We start from the raw sequence: 27,542 nt of genomic DNA on the forward strand, positions 1-27,542 counted from the left end.
TATGATATTAACATCTGAAATCTAACGCGACGAAAAATAAGTATATTCTTCGTCTTCATAAATGAAAGCCAAGACGATACTCTTGCGGTGGTGAAGTAACGTAATCGAAGTGTTGAATTAAATTTTATTGTACATTTATCGAAAACAAGCTAATACATTTTCGAATGATTGAAAATGGCGGGCTGATGGTAGCGCCGGAAGTTATCTGGTTTCGAGGCTTCATTGCTTGCGAGTCCGTGGATGTGAACCTTTGTTTTGTACAGAAGAATGGCTGCCATCTTTAGTTTTCGATGGATGTTTTCCGAAGAGATCGTGAATTCTCGTATTTATTGTGGTATTTAATAACGTAATAAAATCTCGAATAGTGAAATAACGTTTCCCGCGATGTAAAGAGTGTTTTTTCGTTTATTATTTAAGCTGCCCTGGTGTGACTTCCATTAAAAAATGCTTGTGTTTACATCCAAGTTTAAAGTGAGCTTCTGTATTCCTGTCATATTAAGGTAAGCAATACATTTTTATGGATTCTTATTGTTCCAAATGAGTAGAAAGTTGCAATTATCGTGACAAATGTTCAAAATTCAATCGAACTGTCATATGAAAGACAGGTGTAATGCTCTATTCTGTTCATATTATGAATCGTTTGTGACATTCAAATTATTTTGCATTTCGTGCCTTTTTACAAATCGTTTTCGAAAATATAAAGTAATTTTATCACCGAGAAGTTTTTCACAATTTTTATTGACATCTGTCTTGTTTTACCGCTTATTGCTGTACTTTACTTAATAAAGAAAGAAAAAAAATGTCTACATCGCGAAATTTCGATTTCGGCGTTTTAAATTGATTTCGATTGCAATTTTTTCATTGTCTTTTTGCAACAAGAGAGAGGTTTAAAAAGTATTTGTTGATTGCAATTTTTGTTTCCGAATGGTGGCAACAATGATTAGTAAAATGGTGAGCGAGTACAGGTCAACCACATCGTACACATACTACTTAAGTTGTCTAACTTACGTGATTATTAACTTTCGTGCAATGTTTAAACATTTATCCTGCGTTCTTCATCTTTTCTTTTACGTCTTTACTCGAGAATTTTACACAAATGATTACTTTGTAACTATCCAATCTTTTTCTACTTCTTTTTGTTAGGCTAATATGATATATTTTTGGTTTTATTCAGATTAGTAGAATTAATCGTGTATTTGCGAATTACTAAACCTGTTGATATTAAGAAATGGCTAACGAAATTGCTGTATAAATATGTAAGAAGATGAGGTTGTATTCTTACTATTTCATGTTAGAGGTTTTCATAATTGATTGACAATTTTATAATTTTACTTATATATGTGTATATAATTATTATATGTTATTTGTAAAAGTAGGAAAAATAAGTAAATAAGTGAGTGACAAAATTCTTCAAAATGATTTTGCTTAGCACATTTTCTTATTTCAAGTGAATGGACATCAAATCTAAAATTAATTTGCTTGCAGATACTCTAAGGTTGTATGGTGTGGTTGTAATAACAAATATGTTCCATTCAGGCAGTATTTCAATTAATAATATTGCATATACTGTTACAAACTTTTTCATAATTAAATGATCATCTTATGTTACTATAAAATACTGTTTTCAAGTTTCAGAAATAATTATTTTGAATACATTTGGTACATTCCAATATATACTAGTACATTGGTATATAATATCGTAAGGTTATATGACAATTTTTAGCAAGTTTTTATCAAATTTACAAACGTATAATACTAAATAATTCATGAATGTTATTTAATGGTCATAACCAAGCGAAGAAAGTTTGTATATTGAAAACTATTTCACGGCGGGAATGGAAAAATCAGCCAGGCGGCGCTGGTTTCTCTCCCAGACGGCCATATTGTTGCCCCCTCCCTTCTCCCGTTTCTCTGTCTCTCTTTTCTTTCCCTTCTCGTCCGTTGCACATATATATAATATACAGATGTATATGTATATATGTATATACGTATATCTTTCCTTCCTCTCTTGTTCCTTCATTTACTTTCATCGACCACTGTCATTTTCTTTTTTCTTGATCCTTTCGCGATCTCTTCCAATTCCCACTCTTATCTCTCTTATTTTCTTTCGTCATTTTGCTCTTTCGCAAAATTCTTCGCATCTTTTTTCCTGTTGTGTCAAATTCTCATTCGTATGTCTTACTTTGCGTCTCGAGAATTTTAAATTTATCAATATTTTTGCCACGTTCATTTTAATCGAATGATCGAGAAATATTCAACGCATCTCATCGAATATCAAGTTATAGCAGCCGAATTTCAACCGAAATTGATAAGATATTATTGTGGAAAAGTTGATCTTTACACATATATAAATCTCTCGAGACGAGCTGAATGGTTTCTGTTTGTCAGATCAAGTTATGTGTGCGGGAAGGAAGTCGCTCGAAGTTATAAAGTCAAATTTGGAATTCTCGTAGTAGGGTACGGCACGATTGCAGATATGGTGCTCGTGGGTAGCTGTCAGTAACTAGAAGCGTCGCTACGAATTTCCTCAGTTGGCCGATCGTAATCATTTCTTCCATTTTTATCTCTTATAGGATACAATTTTCAATTAATTACATAACTCTGCGTATTTTACCTGATTTTAATGACCTTGAAATGCATTGTCAATTTTCAATGAATTGATTGATATATAGAATGTTGCACTTTATTCTAATCTGCAATTGGTCAAACATGTAACAGATATATCTACCATCATTGAAAGACTGTTTACGGAACAAAAATTTATAAAATGAATCATTAAATAATATAATAATAATAATATTAATAAATTTCTGCATAATTTAAAAACTAAAGCCGAGCGGAAGAAGTTGTTCAGTATGTTGATCTTGACAACGTTGTTTGATTGTTTTCTTTTTCTATACATTATGTATACTATTCTATATTAGCTATACTAATCTATGTTATTATATACGTTAGGTATATGTTAGGCCTGATATAGTTTTGTAAAAAGAACATTTTTTTGTGAATTCAAGTATTTGAAAACACAATCGAATCGTTAAAACAAGTTGAAGTTAAATCGATCGAACGCGAATGGAAAGAAGACAGAGGTTTAAATGCTCGAGCTCGAAATTTAGTTTGGTGGGGTACGCCTCTGGTGGTAGCATTTGCTGGCTACGAGGTGAAATCGTATCGACCGCAACCAAGGGAAGTTCGCGCGCAGTGACGGGCACGCGCGACATACACAATATATTACATACTTTATTCACAAGAGAATCAGAAGAAAGTCATTCGAAAGATCTGTCATTTCTTCCATCCAAACTATAAGGAACTAGAAACTTCAATTGTATTTTCCTATTCAATTAAATTTTTATTATGATTATTATTAATAGATAGCTGTCCCTTATTTTTACATCTTTTTCCTATGTATAACATTTAAGAGTTTGATTATTTTAAAGCTCGATGATCTTTGGTTTTTTAACCTGCCAATATCAAAGCAGGTACTTCTAGAAATCTGGATCATATCGGGTAACATTTATTCATTTTTTTATTAAAACAATAGTAACGGATTTGTCAAGTTCGCTGCTAGTGTTCTGTCTCTCTTTCGTGACCATTACCATTGGTCAACCCTACTGACGTCATCGAGAAAGATCCAATAGGACGATGTCAGTGCGTATGCACACTACTATATCGCAACTTATTCGCAAAGTAGTGGTTGGTGGCGCATCGTATGGACGAATTCGTGTCGTCACTTAGCAATAGTTAGGACAGGTTATATCGATTACCGGCAAGATATCTGTCGATCGAACGAATTCAAACATATGGTCCGGATAAACTGTGCGTGTGTTTTTAGATCAACAAGTTCGAAGATTTCTTAACCTTTGGAGTGCTTAGTCTGTATATTACTTACTTACATTACATTACATTACATTAGTAACATTAGTTACTAAGTAAATATTTAAAAAATACATCTTTACTTAGTTGCATTATACTTTTAATAAAATGATATTGTACACAAATTTTATTACTAAGCCAAATAAAAAGAAGCTTATAAAAACAATGATTTATTTATTATATTAAACGTGTAATTGGAAATCAAATTATTAAAAAAAGCAAGATGTTACACAAACTATAATACATATTAAAATATTCTTTATTTTAAGCTACAACAAATAAGAATGAGTTACTAAAAATTGTAAAAAGATTTCCAGATTAATAACAAAGCAACTAGCAGGAAATTAAAATATAAATAAAATATAAAGATCAAGTTATAAACAAACACTCGAAGAGTCTTGTTCACCGAGTTTTATTGCTTTATTGCTTTTATTTATATTCTTTTTAGAATATAAACTGGCCATTTAAAAGATATCGCGATCGATTTACCTCAAAGTTGATCGTTTTCGTATCAGGCGAAAAACTTGGTACATATAAAGTTACAGCGGTTTGCTGGAAGCTGCTCGAGAGCGAGACCAAACTACTAATATCCTGTACTAATTGATTTACAATAATATCTTGTCTAATGATAGGAATCTATCTTCAGATTCATTCAAAAAATTAATGTTTCGGCAAGGAAGTCTTAATATTAATGGTATTAATGTATAGAGGTGAATAACCGACAGGAGGTTAAGTACATAGAACAAAATTCCTACATAGGGCGCTTCGTTCCTGAAAAAATGAAATTTGAAAATTGATCAGGCCTATTCTCAACTATGCACGTTCGAATTCAATTTTTTTGAGAACTAGCCTTTAAGCCCTTAAACAGACAAATTCTATTCTACATTTTTCATTTATTTTCGCACATAGAGTAACACCTTATGATTGTTTACTCGCACTCGTTTAGTAATTAACCAAATTCACGCGTGCTAAAGAAATCTGCAAATTCGATTTTTTCGAAAACGAAGCCTCGAATGAAAATATTTAGTCTATATTTTCGGTCTGTTCTTTCATGGAGAATAATCCCCGTCTCATTTGTACCATCAATACTGGGGCTATATATAGCTATAGTAGTTGCACGCATCTGGTTAATTCCGCTGGAAAATCAAACGCAATACCGAGACCAGCAACGATTTCGCAAGATTTACGCCGCAAAGAACCGATGCATTTCTTCGGGATGACATCACAGTGTATTAATGGTGCTCGCGGTTACTATGGGTTACGACGTATTCACACGATAAACGGAGGAGCGTGTACCGTGGCAAAACTTTTTGCTGTTGACAGGGGAATACAGGCGTGCTGGGTCAGCCATAAAATATATCCCACGAAAGTAAACCATTCGCGATTTTTCCTCATCACAGTTGAATCGATGCATTTCCCTTGGCTTTATGTTTTCTACGTTTACCGCATTTTATCGCATATGATTACGATTGCATAAAATTCCGACGTGATAAGGTTGTCCCGCGCGCGTAGTTAGTTTTATCTAAAGCGCGATTAAACAGATGTTTAATCCGTTTTATCGAATAGCGAACGCCAATAGTTTCCACGCGGAGATGGTTCTTTTCGCGCTAGGAAAAGATTATGCAATCGTAGAAGTAGATGAGAACATCTTTCGAAGAAAGAGATAAGGAGAGAGAATTTCTAAGCGTCCAGATTGACGGTGCAACGAAATGTATATATAATAATGAGATTTAGTCCGGTTTGGAGACTCGCAGACTCGAAGGCGAGAGAGAGAGAGAGAGAAAGAAAGATGCACGCTTCTCGGTAACCTTGGTTTTAATAGCGGAGGTGCACAATGCTGAATCTTCGTCTCTCGTCCCCTCTATCTTCCAACACTCCCACGTAATGCACAGAGCCGCGTTACGCGTCCGATCTTTCGCGGCTAACGAACGCTTTTTCAAGATATTTTTATCCATCGATATTTCTTACTTTTGGTAGGAATTCCAATTGAATTCCCGGATTTGAACCTCGGCCAATAGAGGATGATTATCGGGCAATGGGATGATTTCCAATCGGTTTAGCGTGGATGGGTCTTTCTTTAACCATAGTGCGGTCGCATTCCTAAGTGATTAATCCGCAGAGTTGTTCGCTATCGCAGCTGTCGGCAAATAGAACGAAATTGTCCGCGGCAATCTCTTCTAGCCAATTCTGTACTCGCGCTCTTCTCTCTTGTTAACCGCCGATCGAGAAGTGTTAGAAAGTTGAAATGATTCAAGATTATATTTTAGTTGGTTAAGGAACAAAAAGGAAGAAAGAGATTTATCAACGACAGTGGCTCGCAAAAGTATTCGTATGCTGGGCGAAACTTTTTTATGCGCATATTACGTGTTTTATACGAAACATTTTGAAATTTCATTAGTACTGTAATGACACTCAACTGTTGTGGTTATATTGGTAAAATTTTATACGATTCTGAAGATGTATGCAGAAGTTACAAGATATGTATTTAGTAGATATAAATAAATAAGATATATATTTTGCTGATATCACAAAAGTATTTAAAATAGGCAGTCGTCCACGATATTGGTAAGTAGACTGCGGCTTTTTATGCAAATCCATATTTTTGGCAATATAATTAAAAATATAGAATCTTGCTAGGAAATTATTTCACTCGTTAAATATTATAGAAAGCACTATATTTTTGATACTTTATATGTTTTTTCATATCATGCGCATTCTGTACAATTTTGCACTTCCGAATTTCCTGTAAATGCATAAAAATCGGCAGTTTATTAATAAGTCTCAGCATTCACTGGGACCATCTTTAACACTTTTTATATGCTTGAAGTGATTATTCATACTATATATTAATTTTTTACTAAATATAAATTTGCAATAAATATGTTGTAACTTGTATGTATATTTTCAGATTGGATTCAAATTTTGCCAATATAATCTTGGCAGTCGTGTCTCATTATAGTGCTAATGAAATATCAAAATGTTTCATGTAACACGCACAATATGCACATAAAAATTTTCTATGGGAAGTGTACGAATACTTTTGCGAGCCACCGTAGAAGAGGGTTCGTAGTAAAATTTGAAGAGGATAAAGAGCAGCAGTTTCGTGGAAACGCCAAGCCATCTTTTAGGAGTTTGCCGAACGACTGCGATTCCCGTGGTGGTGTGTTGCATATCGACCGCCACGAAAGTACGAAAAGGGATTGCAAAACTGCGGAGCGGCGCGCACGAGCACATTCGCAGGCCTCGTGACGCTCCCATTCATTTACATGCATGATCGAGCGGAGTAGCACGAAACTCTCGCGGAATGGAGTGCTTGTTCTTTGCGCAACAACCATCTTCTTCATGAGTGGCGTTTAAATCCCTCCTCGTTCCCTGACCATCCTCTGCCTCTTGTGTCTCTTAATTTTGTGGAATTATCCACGTAACGATCCAATGTATTGTCTACGTAATAGAAAAAAAGCAGGAGAGTTCCGAGAAAGAAACGGATATTTTAGAAAGTTAATCGTGGAAACATACTATCGCGAAAGAAAAGCTTCGCGCAGTGGCATCTGTCTCGGGCATAGTATTGTCTCGTATCTCGGTTTACTTCCACTAGCAATTTCTCGTTCGCTTTTTTCAACTCTGTCTTTCTGATTCTCTTTCTCCTTGTCTTTCTCCGCGCGATGTTGTGTGCGGCGCGTTGTCCTCCTTCCACTCCACGCCGATCTGCCGTGAACATAGCGAAGACAGCGCAAATGTGAAGAGAGGACAGCGCGATACCGGTTATTGGCGGGGAACTGGCATATTTCACCGAGTGTCCGGCAATCAGGCCTTTGTATACGGCTTACTGTATGTTACACGCTCGTGCTCTCCCTTACCAGGGAGGAACGGAGAGCAGAGCGAAAGATGGACTCACAGAAAAACGGGCTTGGACGGGGAGAAAGAGAGAGACAGAGGAAGAAAGAGGGAGAGAGAAGTCGAACGTTTATTTAACGGCGTAGAACTAGTCGTAGGTATGGTTAGTATCGTCGTTGGTGGGAGGTCGCGTTATGGTCTCGCTGCTTTTCTTCGATTCTACGCGTATTTCGAACGAACGACGAGAAAGTGGATGGAATTAATGCTGCTTTTAAGGGGAGAAAATCAACGTCATTTTCGATGGGCATAAGCAAAATGGGAAGCATGCTATAAAAAGAATCAATATGGATAGGATTCTTTGTATACGTTTTTACGGGAGATCGAGTTACTTTGATTACTAGTATCCCCCGTATAACACGATAGTATGTAGTTAAGTTCCGAAAATATGCCGTGTTATACGAAACAAAGAACTGATACAAAAATAAGATTATGTTCCAAAGATTAACAAAAGTGTACTAATGTTTATTAAAACAGTCAATAATTAATTAAGTTTTATAAATTTATGTTACATAATATTTTCTTTTTCGTCATTACTAAATTCTATTAAACGACGTTCGTTAATCTATGTATGATTTCTATTTTTGTTAGTTGTGAAAAATGTTATCGATTTTTTTTATCAGAGAAGCTTCCAACTGCTGCTTCCCTATGGCGCAAGAACTCTCGAGTGCAAAGGGTTAATACTCTACAAACTAAGAATGGATTAAAAGTTTCAATATTCCAAAATTGCGCAAATCTGAGACAATACACATACGCTGACTCCAATGAAAGATATCGAATGACGATGCTTGCACTTAAAAATTCCGATTACGCGCCGGTTTGGAAGAATTACACAATCCTCGAACCGTGCTAGAGTGAATCCGTGTTGTAGAAGCACCGTGTTGTACGGTTGATACCTGTACCTGATTATCGAATCAAGATTTAAAAAGAGAGAGGAATCGGGATATCATTGCCAGTTTCATCCGCACGATTGCTCACAATCGGGCTAGTTACATGGCAGTAGAATGCGCGTTCCAACTGCGCACGGGTTGCTGGTGAGAGCAACGCCGTTTCCCTGCAACGTTGAATTGCCCTGTGGTTGAGAAGGGGTCAGCGGAAGCGTCAAACAACTTGTTGGAGACGCTGTCGACATATGTCGAGTAACAATGCTCGATTGATAATATTGTAAACAGAGTAATATTGTATCCAACGAGCTTTCTTTCTGCTCCCACCGATACGCGATTCTTCGATAATTTGCAGCGGGCAAACTACATAAAACAGCGAACGACGTTTTATCTGGCTGAGCTAGTTGGAGAAATTGATATAATAGCTTAACAGGAGCAGGTAAACTAGAATGGCAAATATCCGTGAATAGATGTGATCAGGAATGGAAAAGAAGCAAGATGGTAGGACGTGGAAGGAGAGGTCAACATCGAGCGATAATCGTTCAGGAATAATTTTGGTTCGTATCGAATCAATGCAAGGGTCGAGGTACGCCAAGTAGGTCGCCACAAATCCCATTGCTGCCAACGTGACAAACCAGCCCGTGCAACGCTGCACGCTCGCGCGCGGAACCTCGTTAACTTCACGACTGTTGGAAACATCGCGGCAAAATAGCGGCCAGAACACCCGCCGTTGTTAACATCGACGATAGTTGGCTCGCTGCTGCGACCACCCAACTAATCCTTTACCCTCCGGAAAAGATACACTGCCTTCGCAATATTATCAAGTCTTGGGTAACTCAACAACAATCAAACCAAACAAAAGATGCTTTCTTCTTTCTTTTCTTTTTTTTTTTTAATATTCCTAATTGTTTAATATAGTTAAATACATTTTGAGGGGGGGGGGGCGGTTATGAACAAAACAACTGTTGCCTGTTCGGATACACACATCGGACAAACTTCAACTCCATTAACAACCAATAAATCTTACGCAGAAATAATGAAATTAGTCACGAATCAAACAGACCAAATGCACAAGGAGTAAATGTAAACTAGACAAATTGGTACCAAACTTAACCACCTAAATTGTCGATAATGCTAAAGATACCTTGGTTAATCCTTCGAGTGTTCACAAAACCTAGCAAAAGTCTTAAAGTCTGTATATGTAACGAACGAGGGAGGTACAACGAATTAGGAATTTTGGATACACTTATTCGGTATATTGTACCATAGTGTGTGGCTGTGGATGTTTATGTAATTTTTGTGAACGTAATTAGGAGAATAGAAGGTAAATAAAAATTCGCTTGGTTTACTAAATATTATAATAAGTGCTGCATTTTGAATACTTGTTTATATTTTTGCATATTATATGTATTTTGTAGATTTTTTTAATTTCTCAAAAACGCGCGAACGTTCAGTTACTAATGTGTGTTATTCTGTACACATCCGAATTCAGATTGACCAAGTTCGAAGCATTATCCATTTCCAGTGTTGGCTGTGTGACGTACAGATTAAATACTAAAGACATTAACATCGAAAAGACGTTTATCGATATGATATTTCTAGGAAATCATAGTGACACACGGAGGAGAAACCAGTCGCCTAGAAAACGCTCTACGTTGAGGTACTATTCCGTAGGATGATTAAATATTTTATAAGATGTTATTCTCGGTGAAATGTAAATTGTATTTTACGAAAGTGCATCGCGGTACGTTTATTAGCCAGCTCGCAATGGAACGCAACCGCTGAAGCAAGGTTTATATTTAGCTACGCGAATATAGTTTTGTTTCTTTTACAATGCTGCAGTTGGTTCTGGCAATTTCCCTGATTTCGTAGCATCTGAAATAATACTGCGTTCCAGCGGTTCTCGGCGCTTACTAAGCGAGTACTTGGAAAAATGCATTTTTCGGAAAGAGCGAGGACTGGCAAGAGAGTTGCCTGGTGAAACGGACGATGAAAACTATCGAAATCTCTTCGGAATTTCACAAGATTTGGTTAAAATTTAATCGAATGTAGCACACAACGAGGAACTGCAGAGTGCATAACCTCGCTTAACAGACGCCTGCGTGGTTGCGCGATGAAAGCTGAATCCTTGCTATTGGCGTTTTGACAGTGCCGATAACGTCGTTACACTGTAACCAGTCACGTGACAGCTATATAGCTGTATAACGTACGATGGCTTTCGTCAAATCGACCACGACAACACCCGATGAATCGGCGATTCGAGGGTTAAATTCGATCCCATACACCATGTAGATCGAGACATCTGAGCAGGAGCGTGGCAGAATTTACTGGAAATACATACTGCTCTTTATGTGTACATACAGTGACTCACAGTATTATTCGTGCATTTTTAGGAACTCTTTATTATATATATATATTATACAAAACATTTTGAGGTTTTATTAGCAGTGTAACGAGACACAGCTGTCGTTATTATATTGGTAAAATTTGAAACGAATCTGGAAATGTATATATGGAGGTTACAAGATATTTATTGAAAGCACACACTTTCTAAAGATTACAGAAATATTAATACAGACAATCATTAATTGTAATAAGCCACAATACGTAATGTAAATTGTAAATGGAAGATCGCGTTGATTATAGGAAACCACACGATCCCACTTTCCATCCGTGAATTACAAATTATACGTTTTTGGACGAAGCTGTTTTATTTGTATTTTCTTATCCAATAAAATTGGATACTGCGTTTCCTTCGTGCGACGCTAATTAGTTGCGAGTCTTTTCTTTTATATCAACTTGTTTCTAAAAAAACCTCGTCCAATTACCGTCCAAACTACCTCTTTTGAGAATGCGGGGACAAAAGCCTGGGAAACGACTACACTGCCGTTAATGGTTTTCAGTAGTAGCAGCACGTGCCACTGACAATGAGTGCGATAGAAACGGTAGCATACGCATCGAACAAACTGCTTCCTATTTACGCATTCGTCACGTGATCCTGACTCTAGTTTCGTTCGCCGTGGAATTTTTCATTTCGCGATACCTATATGTTCGCGTTACCTCATCAAGTAATTAGCAATATTTGGTTTGTAAATTAAACAAAAAATCGAAATAAAAAAAAGAGGTAACGATAGAACATGCTGTTCAAAGTTGGAAGAATGAAAATTATGATTACGCTTACAAGCGTAAAAAATATATATAAAAAGTGGATAAATATCATTATGCAAAACGGTCTTGATCTGAGCTCGCAGATTATCCTTATTGCTTCGACTGATTTGCGATACGAGTGGATATACAACCGCTCTTCCTTACAATTATAAGTCATATTGAATTACTAGGGCGATCCGTAAGTTCGTGCGTTTTTTAAATATATTCCCTTGTACTATTTTCTAGTATCATTTAGTAGCCCTTCAAATGATTATATTTCATTCTGATTAATTAATTGTATTTTATCCCATTGTTCGTTTAGAGAGGAACACGGAAAAGTCGGAAATTCGTGTACTTCTGCGTCACTACTTGGTGCGAAACTTCCAAGTAGCAAAAGCAGCGAAGGAAATACTATATTTTCTTTTTAAACAAAATTCGCTTCGGAGTTCTGCTAAAATGATTCAGAAGACTTTATTCATTGCGAAAGATAGTACGAAAGTAATGTATTTAAAAAACACACGAACTTATAAACCACCCTAGTATTTATTTATTAAGCAATTTTAATCAAGTCATTAATCCAAGTTAAAATTCATTTACAATTGCAGAAATCTGTATCGCGCAAAAGCAACGCGGTTGCCGCTCTATTCTCTAAACTTTAAACTACAATTGAAATTTGTCTAAAATTGCGAAGCAGAAAAGCGGAAGTAAAAGAAAAATACGTACATGCTCTCTCACTTTTAGTTCGCTTCTCCTTCACTTTCCCTTGCATATTTGAAAGTATTTCCATATTATTTGAATACGTTATATTTTCTCTTTTATCGATGGTTGCACGAAACGATTTCAGCTTGGCGATAGCACCTACCGCCGCGCCGCGCCGCGGCCAGCCAATACCTCGTATCTTTTATATCCGATCGGCTGTTTACGCAATTCGAGTTCGGTGGAGGATATTGACAATACTAACTCATTAGGTGCGCGCGTCGTACACACAAGGTGGTAGAACACGCAGGCACATTTGGCGCAAGTTGAGCCGCACGTGCGGACTTGACACGAGCTGGCAAATGCGTATCGCACTGCTCCTAACGTTTCTTCAAAAGGAATCTTCTCGCCACTTCCGAAATCGCACGCAACAATCTCGGTTTGTTGCGTTTTTTATTCTCTTTGCTTAGGATATACGATCTCTTACGGCCAGGAAACTCGGTTATCGTTGGGAGAGAAAAGTGCAACACCAAGTGATTCATCGTTGTTCGTACGATTGCGTATTGCGTCGTTTCCTTCGCAGCTGTTATATGCAACCATATTTTAGCAATGGCGAATTCCCTAACAGATCGCAATAGGATATAGTGTACCCTTTCCATCATCCTGTTCGTCTTTTAATCTTCTTAAATATATGAATTTTTGTTCAGGACAGTTGGCGAACGATTTTTAACACCTTTAAGTGTTTGTATTATTACAACTACACTGCCGATTTTATGCATTTATAGGAAATGTAAAAGTGCAAAATCGAACAGAATGCAGATAATATGAAAAATAAAATATGCAAAGTATAGCGCCTTCTATAACAGTTGGCAGGCAAATTTACATTTTTCATTATATTCTCAAAAATATGAATTTGCATAAAAATCCACAGTCTAGTTATAACGATAGAATTATTATTATTAAATTATTATTTAATTATAATACAGATAGAATAGTTTGCGCGAATAGCGTACGAACGGTCTTAAAATTATCAGTTTACTTTAAAGATTCATCTAGAATAATACGTTACAGTATCATGGATATTGTACTACAATATACTACATACATACTACACACATGATACTACAATATATTGATAAATTACTCGAACATTAATATTATCTCATTATCATTATATTGCATAAATTGCGTTTGCTTCTTGTGAAATTTCAGTCTTTAGATATGTTCGTTATTCTGTATAAAAATTATTATATCCACTTCATAAGTTTGTCGAAAACAATAACTTTGTTTACTGCATACAGTGTACCTATATAAAGATACTTTCAACGAGCATGATCCATTGTGATCATTTTATATCCCTAAGAAGCATCAATGTACGATTTGCAACCAATTTTATTTAATTTATTCTATTTAAAATATTTATTTATCGTTTAAGACTGATTTTCTAGAAAACGTTAAAAATGGGCAAACAATATTTGTGCAGTATGCCATCGACATATTAATTAATTAGTTTCAAGTATATTAAACTTACGATCAGTATTATTTAATGGTACATACTTTCATACGACTACCAAAGTTTCATACCATGAAAGCGAAATGTAGAATCTGATAAAAGAAAAAAGAGGAACACTTCATTAGAAAGTAGCCATTGTATGTGAATTTTGTCAACGATAATCGACTCTGGTATTAAACAATAGAAGACATGATAATTAAACGTATTAAACGCTTTCCATCGATTCACGGTCTAATCTAAATTGATTTTATCTCGGAATTGCGAACCGGTTCCACAGCGAAGGATATCATTGTTAAACGCGATCAGAAATTATCATTTCGATCATTTTTCCCTTTCTCTTGTCGATATTGCTATCGTAATTAAATACTTAAGACATGAAATACCGCTTGGTTCCTTTCTCCCATTTCCTTTTCACCGTTGCTAAGTATCTCAGCTTTCACGATATCGAAACAATCGTGAACCCATTCGATAGATCTTTATACAGATTCGTGGAAAACCATATCTATTAGATAAGCATTAGTTTTATCGAACGATTGGAAACGTTTTTCTGGATCAATATCTTTAAATATTCCATGGCCACGTCATGAACGATGAATAATTAACACCCTTTGAGAGATGTTTGGATTAGGGTACGTAGCCAACGACACGTTGAATCGTTTTCCTAAAGTTATCGTCGAATTTTTCAAGGAATCTTTTCTCAGAACTCATCTGCACTGAAGCAACATGCGGCGACTTTTTCAAGAAACTTGCAACAGCGACAAGAGATTGCTCGATGGTGCTTCAGCGAAGACGAGCCCTTACACTATACGTTTTGTTCAATCGAATGTCGTTAAAAACTTATTATCGATGGAGACTTACTATCTCGAGACTAACAGAAGATTCGTCGATTATATGTTGCAGCCTATGGTTCAGAATCCTCAAATAGCGGAATCGAAGAGCGTGGTATCCCGTCAAGCAGGGCGAGGATAGCCATCCCATCCTAACTCTCTCGAGTTTCCAGTTGGCGTGATTGAAAGGCCTCCAAGACGTCGACTCCGTCGGTGATCAAGTTATCGGGGGGTGGAACAGGTGGAGGTGGGGAGCAATTGTCCCCAGGGCCTGGCCCACCTCCCCCGCCGTCCCCAACCGAGCATACCGATGCTCACGAGAACGATGGTGCCACCGTCGCGTCAAAACGCATTGACAGCTTTCCACAGAGTGCTGAAACCACCATGAGCTTCGTCTTAAAGTTGGGCACCGTAGAAACATCCCTCGAGAAGAAGAACTGTAGCAGCAGTCAGCCGTCCTCGTCGGTGAATCAGGAAACATCGAACCAGACGGGAACCGACGATGCCGGCAGCAAACCACAGATCCTTCAATGTTTGGAGAGCGCCGCAGAAATTCCAACTGGTCATGTTATTTCCTTTTCCACCGTGAAATCAGTTAGCGTTACCTATCCAGTAGCAAAAGCCGTTAGGGAGGTGCAGAGAATCACTGGACCTCAAACGAATACCACCCAGGTGCTGTCGACTCGCGTCATCTCTCAGAAATTACCGTCGTCTAGCCATCAAACGCAGCCCGCGCCTTTAACGCTGAACGCATCCTCCAACGTAACCCATGTTCCGGTAAACGCTCAATCTTTATCATCTCCAGGTAGCGGAGTAGCACATGTGTATCCTTTGCAGCATGCCACAGTATCTACGCAGAGCAAACAGCAAACTAGAAATCAGGTGGTCGTCACCTGTGAGGGCAAGCAACAACAGCAACAGACGACCACGATATCTAGTTTGCAGGCTAGCATGCCTTTAAAAGTCCAACCGGTCCCTTCGCAGCTTGTCGTAAGCAACAACGCGGTTAGAGCCATCACTACCGCGACTTCGTTGCCCAACATTCAAAGGATACATGTGAAAACGCAAAATCTCGTCGGACAGGGTCAGACGGTTAACTTGCAGAAAGTGAAGGCTGTGACGAATGTCAGTCAAGCGGTAACCGTGCAGAGGAACTCCGTACCTAGGATACAGACCGCACAGAAGAGCCAAATGTCGTCGACTGGTGCCGCTCAAACCACCCAGTTTGCTGTTAATCAAGTCACGAACAATACCAACGTACAGAGAGCCCAACAACAAGGGAATTCGACGCTTCAGAAAGCGCAAGCAAACGCCGCGAACACGCAGAAAGTAGCGCAGGTCTACAATAATCAAAAGGTATCGTCGCAGATGTTAAGTAGCCATCCGAATCATAAAGCACAACTACAACAGATACCGGGTAATCAACAGCAGGGAATACAGAAATTACAGGTTCAGTCACAGAAGACCGTGACTGTGCCTAGGCAGCAATCGAACGCTGCGGCGGTGAATAACGTCCAAAAATGTGGCAACTCCGTAGCTGGTATGCAGAAGGTACAAGTAATGGGGCAAGTACAATGTCAGCAACAGTTACCGCAGGTTCAGAAACACGTGCAACAGGTTCAGCCGCCGACGCAGCATCAGAGATCACAAACTGCGACGGCTTTGCAAAAGTCTCAGACTGCGACCACGGTTAATTCCAGCAGAGTACAATCTTTCGCGAGCGCTTGCAAGAGTAACAGCGTTCCAAATATCAATAAAACGCTCCAGAACGCCAACTTATTAACCGTAAACAAACAACCAGTGATCCCACAGCCACAACAATCGCAGCAAGTACATATCCAGAACTCGTCCCAATTGCAACAACAGTTGCTACAGCAAACTTCGCAAGCACAACAACAATCGCAGCAACAAGCGGCGCAGAAACAACAGTCTCAGCAGCAACAACAAGCGAATACGAATCCACAAACACAGAAAAGTCACAGTATTACGAATGTTCATCAAAAGGTTGCGACGATCGCCGCGACCATCCCCAATAACCAACGAACTCAGGTAGTTAACTCCAAGATTCAACAACAACAGATGGTCATGAGAGTAGGTGTGACGAAGAATCAAGCGCAAAATTTACAGCAGAGCAACTTGAAAAGTAGTGTACCTCAGAAAATTGCAAATACCGTAAAAACTTCAAACTCGCAGAACGTCGTGCAACAGTCGTTGCATAGAAATGCGAATGCGCAGCCAGTAAAAATAATTCAGCAACAACAGAACGTTATAGGGCCGCAGAATGCTCAAAAACAGCCTGGATGCATCAAAACGATACCTCCTCAAAAACCAGCTCAAAGGAATCACACGCAAAAGGTAGCCGGTATCAAGACCTCTCTAAATACAAACGTAGCTGCGGTGAAAGGTCAAGGTCCGGCAACTGCGATCGCACAAAAGGCAAGCATCAAAACCTTGCTTCCTCAACAGACTGTTGCCACGAATATGTTAATGCATAAAAATCAGCCGATTAAAATACAGCAGCAAGCTATACAACAAAAACAACTTATTACAACGTCACAGTTTTCCCAGCAAGTTAGACAACAATCTGGACAAGTAAAGACGTTACTGCCAGTAACTAGCATGGAACCTCGCAAAGATGTTGAGAATAAGTTAGTGTCTATTTCTGTCACTTATATATTCGTTGATCTTTTATTTCACCCCGTGCGCACATTCTATATCAATTGAATAATTAAATTTATTATTTTTCTAGAATCGAACCCGAGCTGCGCGAATCTAAAGAAGACGAGCGTCAACAACGTCCTATAACTCCAATTATAAGAATACCTCCGCCTTACGAGGTAACACATATATCGTAGTAAACATAACGCGAAGTTTAATAACGAATCTTCAGTACCATTTTTGCAGTGTACACTGTTGCATTTTGTAGTCTGTATAGTTGTTCCTAGAACACGTAATTCTTGATTATAGTGTCTTCAGTACGTCCTACAGGATCACAATTATGGGGCACCACCACCACGAACACCATCACCTCCGTCACCCCCATCTCATGCAAAACAGCCTATCAACGGTGCCGGAAGTTCGTCTACGACTTCTCAGCATCCTTACATTTATGGAAAAGGTACGAAGTCCTACTAGCTACTCGATTAGATTCACAATAACAATGAAAGCCGTGTATTTTTCATGCCACTTTGTGTTATTCATCATAGTTGTTAGTGGCGCTAATATGGACGACGATGCAGCCAGTGCTATCAGTAGCGAAATAGGCAGGGACGCGGAACTGGAAGGCGAAGAAACCGAAACTGCTCCCGAGGGTGAAGGGGATGATGAAGACAGTGTTACTAGATGTATATGGTAATTATTTGTATTAAAAAATATATTAATTCATATTTATATATTGTATATTATATTATATATTCATATTTAAAAATTTGTTCATTTCTAGTGACTTTGAACACGATGATGGATACATGATCTGTTGTGATCGTTGCTTGTAAGTTTAAGTTGTGACGTTTAAGATATTTAATGGAATTCAGCTCAGTGCGCTGCTATAGCAAGTGTACATTTTTCATTTCAGAGTTTGGCAACACGTTGATTGCATGGGTATAGATCGTTCTAACATTCCTGACGAATACCTCTGTGAGATTTGTCGACCGCGACGAGTAGATAGGCAAAGAGCTCGTGCTTTGCAAATGCGTAAACGCGAGGAATTACTAAATTCAGATACATCATCCGATACATCGTCCACCAGTTCGGCAGATACTGACGTTGGGGTCAGTACAATTCCCAAGAAACGAACTTTGCAACAACAAATTCCTCGACGAAAATCCGAACCTCCGCAAGTAAGACGACTGAACAACAATAACAACAACAATAATAATAACGTCGCGAAAAGGCAGAGGAGAGATTCTCATCCGAGACAATCCAGTGCTGTTCGTAAAAAAGAAGCTACAAAGCGAGGCCCGGGTAAACGCAAAGCTAAACGGAGAATGAGTTTGGAAGATAAAGAAGAGGAAACTCAAGATACATGGAACTCCAACGTCGCGCCACTAAGACAGTGGATCGAACGTTACGAGGAAGCAGTGACAAATCACTATAGTCCAGAATTACGAGCCAGGATATCATCTATCAAAGTAAATGGTACACACAGTGATTTGAGACAGAGTAACATGAATGTCATTGCCACCGGAAAGTGTAGGCTCAACGTACATAGTAACAACGTTAGGGTAAGTATTTTTTCAAACGAGGACAGTTATTTTTTAATGAAAATAAGTATCTTAAAAAATTTTTTACTCTTCTTATATAGTTTCTGGTAGCAACGATGTATCTCCCACCAAACACACCCGTCGTTGAATTACGAGGAAAGTATATGTTAAGTACGCAACATCGACCGTCCTATCCTCAAGGAAGGCATCATACTCAGAGGCCCGGACCCTTTGTATTCTTTTATCGATTACCACGAGACGGAACAGAAGTCTGTGTAGATACAAGAACGTATGGAAACGATGCTAGATTTGTGCGACGTAGTTGTAAACCTAACGCGGAAGTGAAACATTGTATAGAAAAAGGAACGTTACATTTGTATATTGTGACTACAATCGCGATTGAGAAAAATGCCGAGATTACGATCAGACACGAACAACATGATCTCTTGCTATCCCCTAATCCAAATAGCCCTATGATGCCCATTGTCTGTGCGTGTAATAACCCGAGGGAATGTCAAATAGTGTCTCTAAATCAGTTGAATAGAAGAGGAAGCAACGGAGCATTGGCTGAGAATGCAGATGGCCGAGAGCGGAGACGAAGGGGTAGACGAAACACAATTTGCGAGGACAGCGATTCCTCGACCGTGATATCCAATAATACTGTCATCACGCAACCTGCACCACCGCCGACGACAGTGTCATCATCAGTATCCGCACCACCAAGAAGGACAGTTACAACCACCGTTGCAAATACGGTGCGCCAAATACCTAAAGAGGAACCGCTGACGTTAGTGCAACAGCCGCAAACTTCTCCGAATTTAAGTCAACCAATAGTGCCAGAGACTAAGAAAGACAAGAAGAAGATGACCAGAGAAGAGAGAAAGATGGAAGCTATTATGAAAGCTTTCGAGAGGCTCGAGAAAGCGGAACAAAGGAAACAAGAAGTTCAAGCACGAAATGCACAGCGGAAGGAGTCTGGTGGTACGCATAGCGATAACGAAGATAGTCATAGCGTCACGATACAAACAAAGCAAAAACAACAAAATTCCGATAGACCTTTAAGGCGGAAGAGAAGAAAGGGTAGAGCAAGGACTACTAGTACTTCTCAATCGCAAAGTAGCAGTCGAAGAACTAGATTGAATTCCGCGGATTCGGACGAATCGTCCGGAGAAGAAAGCAATTCGATGCAATCACCACCTTTGTTAAACCAAAATCATTCGCAAAGTCGAGATGCTCCTTATCACCTGCATACTCCTGCCAAAAGCACGAACGAAAGCGTGACTACAGCTGGTCATCAAGGAATACCAACGGCTGCTGGTTTACTGTTGGCTTTAGCAAATTCTAACGCACCCGGACCGAGTTCGCCTCCTTTGCAACAACCAACGCCAGTTAAAAGTCCAACCTGTGACAGCGGTGCAAGCAGCAGCTCCCAAAGTTCAACTCCATCCACTCCTTTATCCTCGGCTTGCTTGTTAGTCGCAGCAGCGGTTGGTCCTCTTGCTCCTGGCTTTAAATTTCCGAAAACCAAGAAAGTTCTAATGAATGAATGGTTAAAAGAGTCACCCGATCCACCGCAAAGCAATATATCTCAGATCTCACCGTTACCAGCATTACCACCGGCTTCTGCGACGAATTCGATAAATCCTCTTTGCAGGTCTTCGGATTTTTCTTTACCGACGGACTCATCCGCAGAATTCTTAACGCAGAGTTATGCAGCCAAAAGTTTAGCCACTCTTGTGCAGGCGGCGAATTCGGTATCTGGAATATGTGATTCACCGCCACAACGCAAACAACAGGCAATCAGTGGAAATACGATTTGCCCTGTTTCTACGGGATCTGCCAAGAAAAGATGGTTACGTCAAGCCATTTCTGAAGAATGTGATTCACCAAATAGTCGACCGGAGAGTCCGCCGGCCAGTGAAATGGTAGCTCCACCGAAGAAAAGAAGAATAGCTAGGGAAAGTTTATCGTCAGACAATTACACTCCACCCACTACACCTACTATGTTAGTCCCTGAGTCCACTCCGAACAATAGATCTTTGTGTCCTGTTGAAGTGAGTTGCTGTTTGATTGTATGTTGAAATGTTTTTTTGTAAATTAATAGGAATTTGATTTCTTAATTAAACCATTTTTTTCAGGACGATTTCATCGAGCACCTACAATCCTCGTTGGTTGATCAGAATGAAGAAGGTCACACGACAACAGAATCTGTAAAGCAAGAGGTTGCCTCACACGAACACGCGAATTCAAACGAGGCCGTACGACAAAAACTTTCGATAGATATTCCACAGGATTTTCATCTCAAAACTGTAAAATCCGAGAAACATTTAGTGATAGACACTTCGATGATGAAACAAGAGAACATCGGGGTGAAGAAGGAAGAGAAAGATGAAATGGATTGTGACACTTACATGCACTTGGAGTCAAAATCTTTTATCAAGAATGAACTGCGATCTGTTAAAAACGAACCGGTTGGCCATCAGAAAAATAAGAGCAAGAAGGAATATATTATAAAGAAAGAAGAGAATTTGGATATGGAAAAAGGTACCGTCGAGATAGTCGATCAAAACGAAGGAGACACAGAAATGGAAGATTTCAGCTCTCCAGTCGCTGTTATGGAATCGGATGCAATTCTAAAGGAACGCGTGGCTGAGATGAAACTAGAATTCGGAGGTAGTATAAGTGAGATGGTTAAAGTTGAAGATGATAAGTGTGATGATGATAAAAGATCCGAAGACGCGAAGTGCGAAATGAAATCTGACGACAACATGTCGATCGATGAATTTGACGTTGAAGCTCAAATGAAGAAAATTACTGGCGACGATGGAAATGATTATAAGGAAAAAGTAGATACTAGTTCGGAGAAGGATAAAAGCATGGATGGTATTGAGGGTTTGATGGAGAGCTCCAAAGAAGATTCCGAATCTGAGGATAAAGAAATAGATGATGTGAAATACGAGTCGCCAACGTTCAAATCATTCAATTTAAACCACGAGGAAAAGTTATTCAAAGAATTCGGAAGCAGACCCGAACCAGAATGTATCATTGACAATAGCATTAAAGAAATCGAACAGAGCCAGGAATCTCAGAAAATTGAACAACCGTCCGCGTTCGTTACTTCATCCGAAGAATCCATTTTTGAGTCTGTGTCTTCCAACATGGACACAGAATCTATCACAGAACCACCAAAGAGTTTCCATTCCATTCCACCATTAAGTGAACGAATTCGTAAAAAGACAGAAGCAACAAGTGCTCCAAAAAGCCAATTAAATTTTGAAGCAGCTATTATCGAATCTACCATTGATATGGAGACAGAAGATGAATCCAAAAATGGCGAACAAAAGTCTATGCTCTCGACGGCGTTAAGGGAATTGCTGGAAGCTAAGTTGGATGATCTAACAAACGAGAGCACTAAAGAAGAAGTGATAGAAGAAAATAATACACCATACATCGAGCCAAAGTCTGAAACTTCTGAGCAGATTATAGAGATACAAGAGTGTACAACAAAACCAACCCCTCAAAATGTTCACAATGAAGAAACTCCAGTAAAAGAGGAGGAAGCTCCGCCTAAGGAAATCAAACGATTAAAGGACCCGAGAACTGTCGTTCCAAATAGTATGCCAGCTCCTGCATTTAAACCCGAAACAATCCCTCCTGTTAAACGAAAGGTTAGAATAACTATAGAATAAAATTTCTACTTCGAAGTTATTCTACCATGTGTTTCTTGTTTATTCAAAAGTAATTTACTGTTCTAGTTGTCCATATCAGAATACCGTAAACGCAAACAGCAATCGTCTGGCACGCCTCCAGAACCTGAACCGTCGAGTGATGCTTCTACAACAGATAAGGGAGGAGCTAGAGGTAGATCAGACAGTGCGAGCAGTGGAACTTCGTCGCTCAGTTCCGATGAGGAAGGTTCCAAAATCTCATTATCTCTTGATGTACCGACCTTAACCACATTACCGCTTTTCACGAACGTGGAAGGCGAGGAAAAGAAAGGTTAATATAGAGGATACTAAGAGGTTTAAGGTTGAGATAATAACAATAGGTTTAAGCGTCAAAAATTATAAACTATTTTGTTAAAACATTTCATACTCTTATAGGTGGTGAGGAAGGGACAATTGGTTGGTCTGCCGCGCCAACTTTAGTCGAACGTCAAAGAGAAAATCTTACAGAAAGATTGAAACGAGAATTTGGATTGTTCCTCAGCGACGACGAAGAGGAAAGGGCTCGCAAACATGGTAAATATTACTATTCTCTTTTGCCATTTCATTACTTTTTACATGACTGTAAATCGTTACAGGTTTAACGGCGGAGGCAATACTGAAAGCGCGTAAAACATCTCCGCCTCATCCTACTGTATCGAATACTCCACCAGGTTACCCGGTACCTCAATTGCCTCCTCAACCCTATATACCTCCTCCAGGATCTGCATCCATCCATTATTCTCAGTTCCAAGCTAAACCTTGTCCCGTTCAGTACCCAAACTTCACAGTTCCACAGAATTCTTCGCAACAAGTCTATTCGAATGCTACACCTCAGACATCTGCAAATAAACAGCCACAACAATTCTTAGTACCCCAAGCGTCTCAAGCACCACCAGGCTCAAATCCGTATCCTCCCCAGTTTATTCCGCCGTCTACCACAGCAGTATCGATCTCCAAATACACGCCTGTTACACCGCCACCTGGAAATCAAATGTATCCTGCATCTGGCCAATCACAGAAACAGTTTTATAATCACCCGGCACCAAGGTCTTAACCCACATAAAAGGTAGCTCTGTCGAAAAGTTTTTAGTCTGGAAAAATTTTTATTAGACTTCGTCGGATCGCGAGTTAATTTGTCGATTGGTTTCGAACAAAAGCGAAACTCGCAGCTGGTCGCTTAATTCCATTAGATTAAAGTGTTAAGTTATCCTCCCTGGCCTGAGAGAAGGGAAGGGGGTGAAACAAGATATCTTGAGTGGAACAGAATATAAATTCACGATCTCTTCTATTTAACGTCATTCGTGTTATAGCAAAAGGGTATTTAGATTATATGATAAGATGATAATTCGCGCACGCAACTGACAGTAAATCAGAAGAGATTCGTGATACCAGGTGCTACACTGTTCTCTCTTGTATTAAAAACCTTTATGTGCGTACATCGTTGATTGTGAAAGGAGAAACAAGGAATATTAATACTACTGATGGTTTCGGAGACGCACTCGATGGAATTTGCGTGGCCTAAAGTGATAATTAAGTATTTTAAACAGAAAAAAAAAAGAAATCGAAAGGAATGAAAGAAAATAAAACATAATGCTCTCACGCATTATATGACCGTGTTTAAGGAAACTACTGGCATCTAAGCATTATGGCCAAAAGTGTATCGTACGCCGCGTACACTTTTTATATTGGAGAAGTGGTGCCCTAAAAAACGTTTATATATAGCACTAGTCCAATTGTGGCGAAATTGTAACAAAGCTGAAATTAATCCGAATGATAATCGTGATATTCAGAGCCCACATCTGACAGTTATATATATTATATATGTATACACACATACACAAAAACAGATACACAAAATGTGCATACCAATATTATACGATTTTTCTGTAAATATCATTTGCATATATGCATAATATAACGGTGTCGAAATGTATATTTAAGTTAAAGATCGAGGGAGAGATACAAAAAAAATTCAAACACTGTGCTGTGAGTTGCAATTTTTATTTTTATTTTCATGTTTTATTTTTTCTTTTCTTCTTTCTTTCTTTTTCTTCTTTTTTTTTTTTTTTTTTTTTTTAATAGAAAGAACAAAAAGAAAGGAGTATCGGCATGATCGGAATTTTAGGAAAAGTAAATAATAAATTCAAGTGATGATATCACTGTACAGTGCCAGGTTTATTATCGGACAATTGGAATTTTCGCTTTTTAATTCCATTGTGACAATAATGTCGATTCTATGGGAAGGAAACAGGCCTGTTTAGGGTAAAATTGTACAGGCCCTAGACTGAATGTTCCTACGTATCGATTTCGTCACTCTGTACCTCCTGCTAAGAGTCTGACATGTCTTTTCTTTTAAGAATTGTTCTTTTGCGCTCAAATTTTCTAATTTCTCTTCATTGTTTTTCCATAACACGATCGACAGTACAACATGTTTTTAGTTGATACTGAGAGGCGTCTCCGCGACAAATAACCTTTTATTTGATGATCCGTGGAAGTCCTGAAACTGAACATTCATTCTGAAGTACAAAGCTCTTTAAGAGGCGATTTAGAGAAAGAATGTATAAAAGAGAGAAAGAGTGGGAGAGAAAGAGAGAGGGAGAAAGAGAGAGAGAGAGAGAGAGGAAGAGAATATAAGCTGCAGTAAGAAAAAAGAAATTAGTATGACAGGAGAATCGTAAGCTATTTTTTGTAAATGAAAAAGTGAGAAAACGAATTAACGAATACATAGGTAGAGTGCGTCTTTTTCGTTCCCGAAATTTGTAAATTGTTCTAATTGTTCTATACGCGTATTAAAAAAGATATCTAATTTTTTGTTTTTCAAAAGATTTATTTATTTGTGTTGTAAATCTATTTTCGTTATTTTCTTTTCTTCCTTTTTAGTCCGGTGATCATTAATTTTTCTGTATTTTTATTTGACGAATGTAAATGGTACATTTGATTAAGGACAATTCTCCCAGTGTACACAGCGAGCGGTGTAATTTAAGATTAGCGTGTTGTACAAAGATTTCATATCGGAATTCTCGCGTATTTGTCGTGTGTACATATATATATATTAAATACGTTAATTAATTACAATTTCTTATTGGGAGTTCCTCGTTGTAATATGAGTTATAACTGTCCGGCTTTTGTATATTTCGCAGATTTTAGACTCATGGTTAACATTCTACCCAAAAGAAATACACACAACGAATTACTTTTCTCGGTCGAAGGGAAAATTTCTAGCTGAAAAGAGTTTAAACTTTGCTGAATCTGAAGGCCATAAATATTTCTTACTTTCCGCTGATCTTTTCCCATGTGCAACAACAATTATAAACATCATAGGATATAGGAAGCAATTATCGAATCAAACATTAAACACAGTACTAGAGAAAGAGAAGCATTTTGATCGATATACTTGATGTTTAAAGAACTGACCTAGAAAACTTTTCGAGGTAACTAAATTTTACTTATTCGCACAGAGACAAAGAAAAATAAAGTATTTTCTAATAACGAAGAAGTGAGATATTATGTACAATTTAAGATTTCGATAACAACGTTTCGGATAAATGAAAAATATATTTAATACTTATACATACATATAGTTCCTCGAAGAGTTTTCACGAGCCAACAGATCGATCTGTTTATCACTTTTTTATGTATTCATTCAGTTTCAAACGAATAGTCAAAAAGTGATCACAATTGGTAAATTTATGTAGTTACAAAAATTGCGAGGTTTTAGCAAACGACAAAGCCACGTTTTACTGTTGTAACATGCTTAAAACACAAATTTTTAAACACGACATTAAAGTTTAGAGAGATCTGTAACTAGGGAATAAGATATTAAAAAAACGGAATACAGAAGAATGAATTTTACTGAAATCCCAATGCATTCTATGGATTTCGCTAGTAATAGAAAAAATATAAAACTACAGTGTACAAGTTCTTCAACTACTTACTAACTTGTGTTTATTTGACTGCAGATTTTATTTAAAAAAAAAAAAAAGAAAACAAAAGAGAAGGAGCATAAACAAAATAATGACATGGAAAAATACTTGCAATTCGAGAAAAAAGGCTATGGGGAGAGCTAAACGAGCGATATTTTTGGCATTTGGTATTCCTTTATACTTTAGCCGATATTTTGTAATAAACATGTATACTAGTGTAAGTTACTTGCGTTAACCAGGTGCGAATGCGAGATAAGGGTGTGTATAGCTTTATGTTCATCACCTGGTTGGCAGTATTGTGAAACTTGTACATACTTTTGTAAGATAAATTTAAGTATGAACGTCTCCTTTGAGATCTTTCGAAAGAAAAAGAAGAAGAACATCTATTAAGAGGCGAGTGGAAAAATCCACGTAAAACAGAGAACGGCAATTGAAAGGAAAAGTAACAAAGATCGAAGAATGATAATGAAATTGCTTTTTGCGATTACACATACGTTCAGCTTTGTAATGTATTCTATTCGTTGTATAATTCTCTCTCTGATTGCTCTAACCTATCTGTATAATGGACATTCTGATAAAGTGACAAAGGCGTTCTGTTGCTACGTATAAAGATATAAGTAAGCCGTGTTATAGAGATGAGAAGACAAGAAACTTAGTAAAAAACTCGTTAGTACAATAGTTTCAATGTTGTAAATAAAACAGATCAGTAGTGATGATGATTATTATTATTATTATTATAATATTATTATTATTATTATTATATGTACATATATATATACACACACATATATATATATACATATACATATATATATATATAAAAGAGAAAGTTCGTCTCTATAATTATACCTGAACACATAATTTTTTTATTTGCAATTCATT

The 27,542-nt window shown here is 38.0% G+C and overlaps 1 protein-coding gene across 7 annotated transcripts; it reads left to right on the top strand.

Moving 5' to 3' along the window:
• The first annotated feature begins 222 nt into the window (after window positions 1-222).
• Window positions 223-27,110, top strand: LOC117216859. Of its 7 annotated transcripts, none has more exons than XM_033463955.1 (13): window positions 223-334; window positions 418-500; window positions 14,902-17,476; window positions 17,578-17,665; window positions 17,796-17,946; window positions 18,035-18,179; window positions 18,271-18,318; window positions 18,403-19,051; window positions 19,132-21,084; window positions 21,169-22,698; window positions 22,786-23,029; window positions 23,134-23,271; window positions 23,334-27,110. In XM_033463955.1, exons 3-13 carry the CDS (start codon window positions 15,213-15,215, stop codon window positions 23,789-23,791), a joined length of 7,668 nt encoding a protein of 2,555 aa, XP_033319846.1. In that variant the 5' UTR covers window positions 223-334; window positions 418-500; window positions 14,902-15,212; the 3' UTR covers window positions 23,792-27,110. The 7 variants fall into 7 exon arrangements, with proteins under 7 accessions (XP_033319846.1, XP_033319850.1, XP_033319849.1 ...); XM_033463959.1 differs by having other exon boundaries at window positions 244-500; window positions 14,902-16,184; window positions 16,269-17,476; XM_033463958.1 differs by having other exon boundaries at window positions 244-500; window positions 14,902-15,605; window positions 15,666-17,476.
• Window positions 27,111-27,542: the final 432 nt, after the last annotated feature.

This window comes from Bombus bifarius, unplaced genomic scaffold (assembly GCF_011952205.1).
Source record: "Bombus bifarius isolate JDL3187 unplaced genomic scaffold, Bbif_JDL3187 scf7180000007974, whole genome shotgun sequence".
Taxonomy (NCBI): Eukaryota; Metazoa; Arthropoda; class Insecta; order Hymenoptera; family Apidae; genus Bombus; species Bombus bifarius.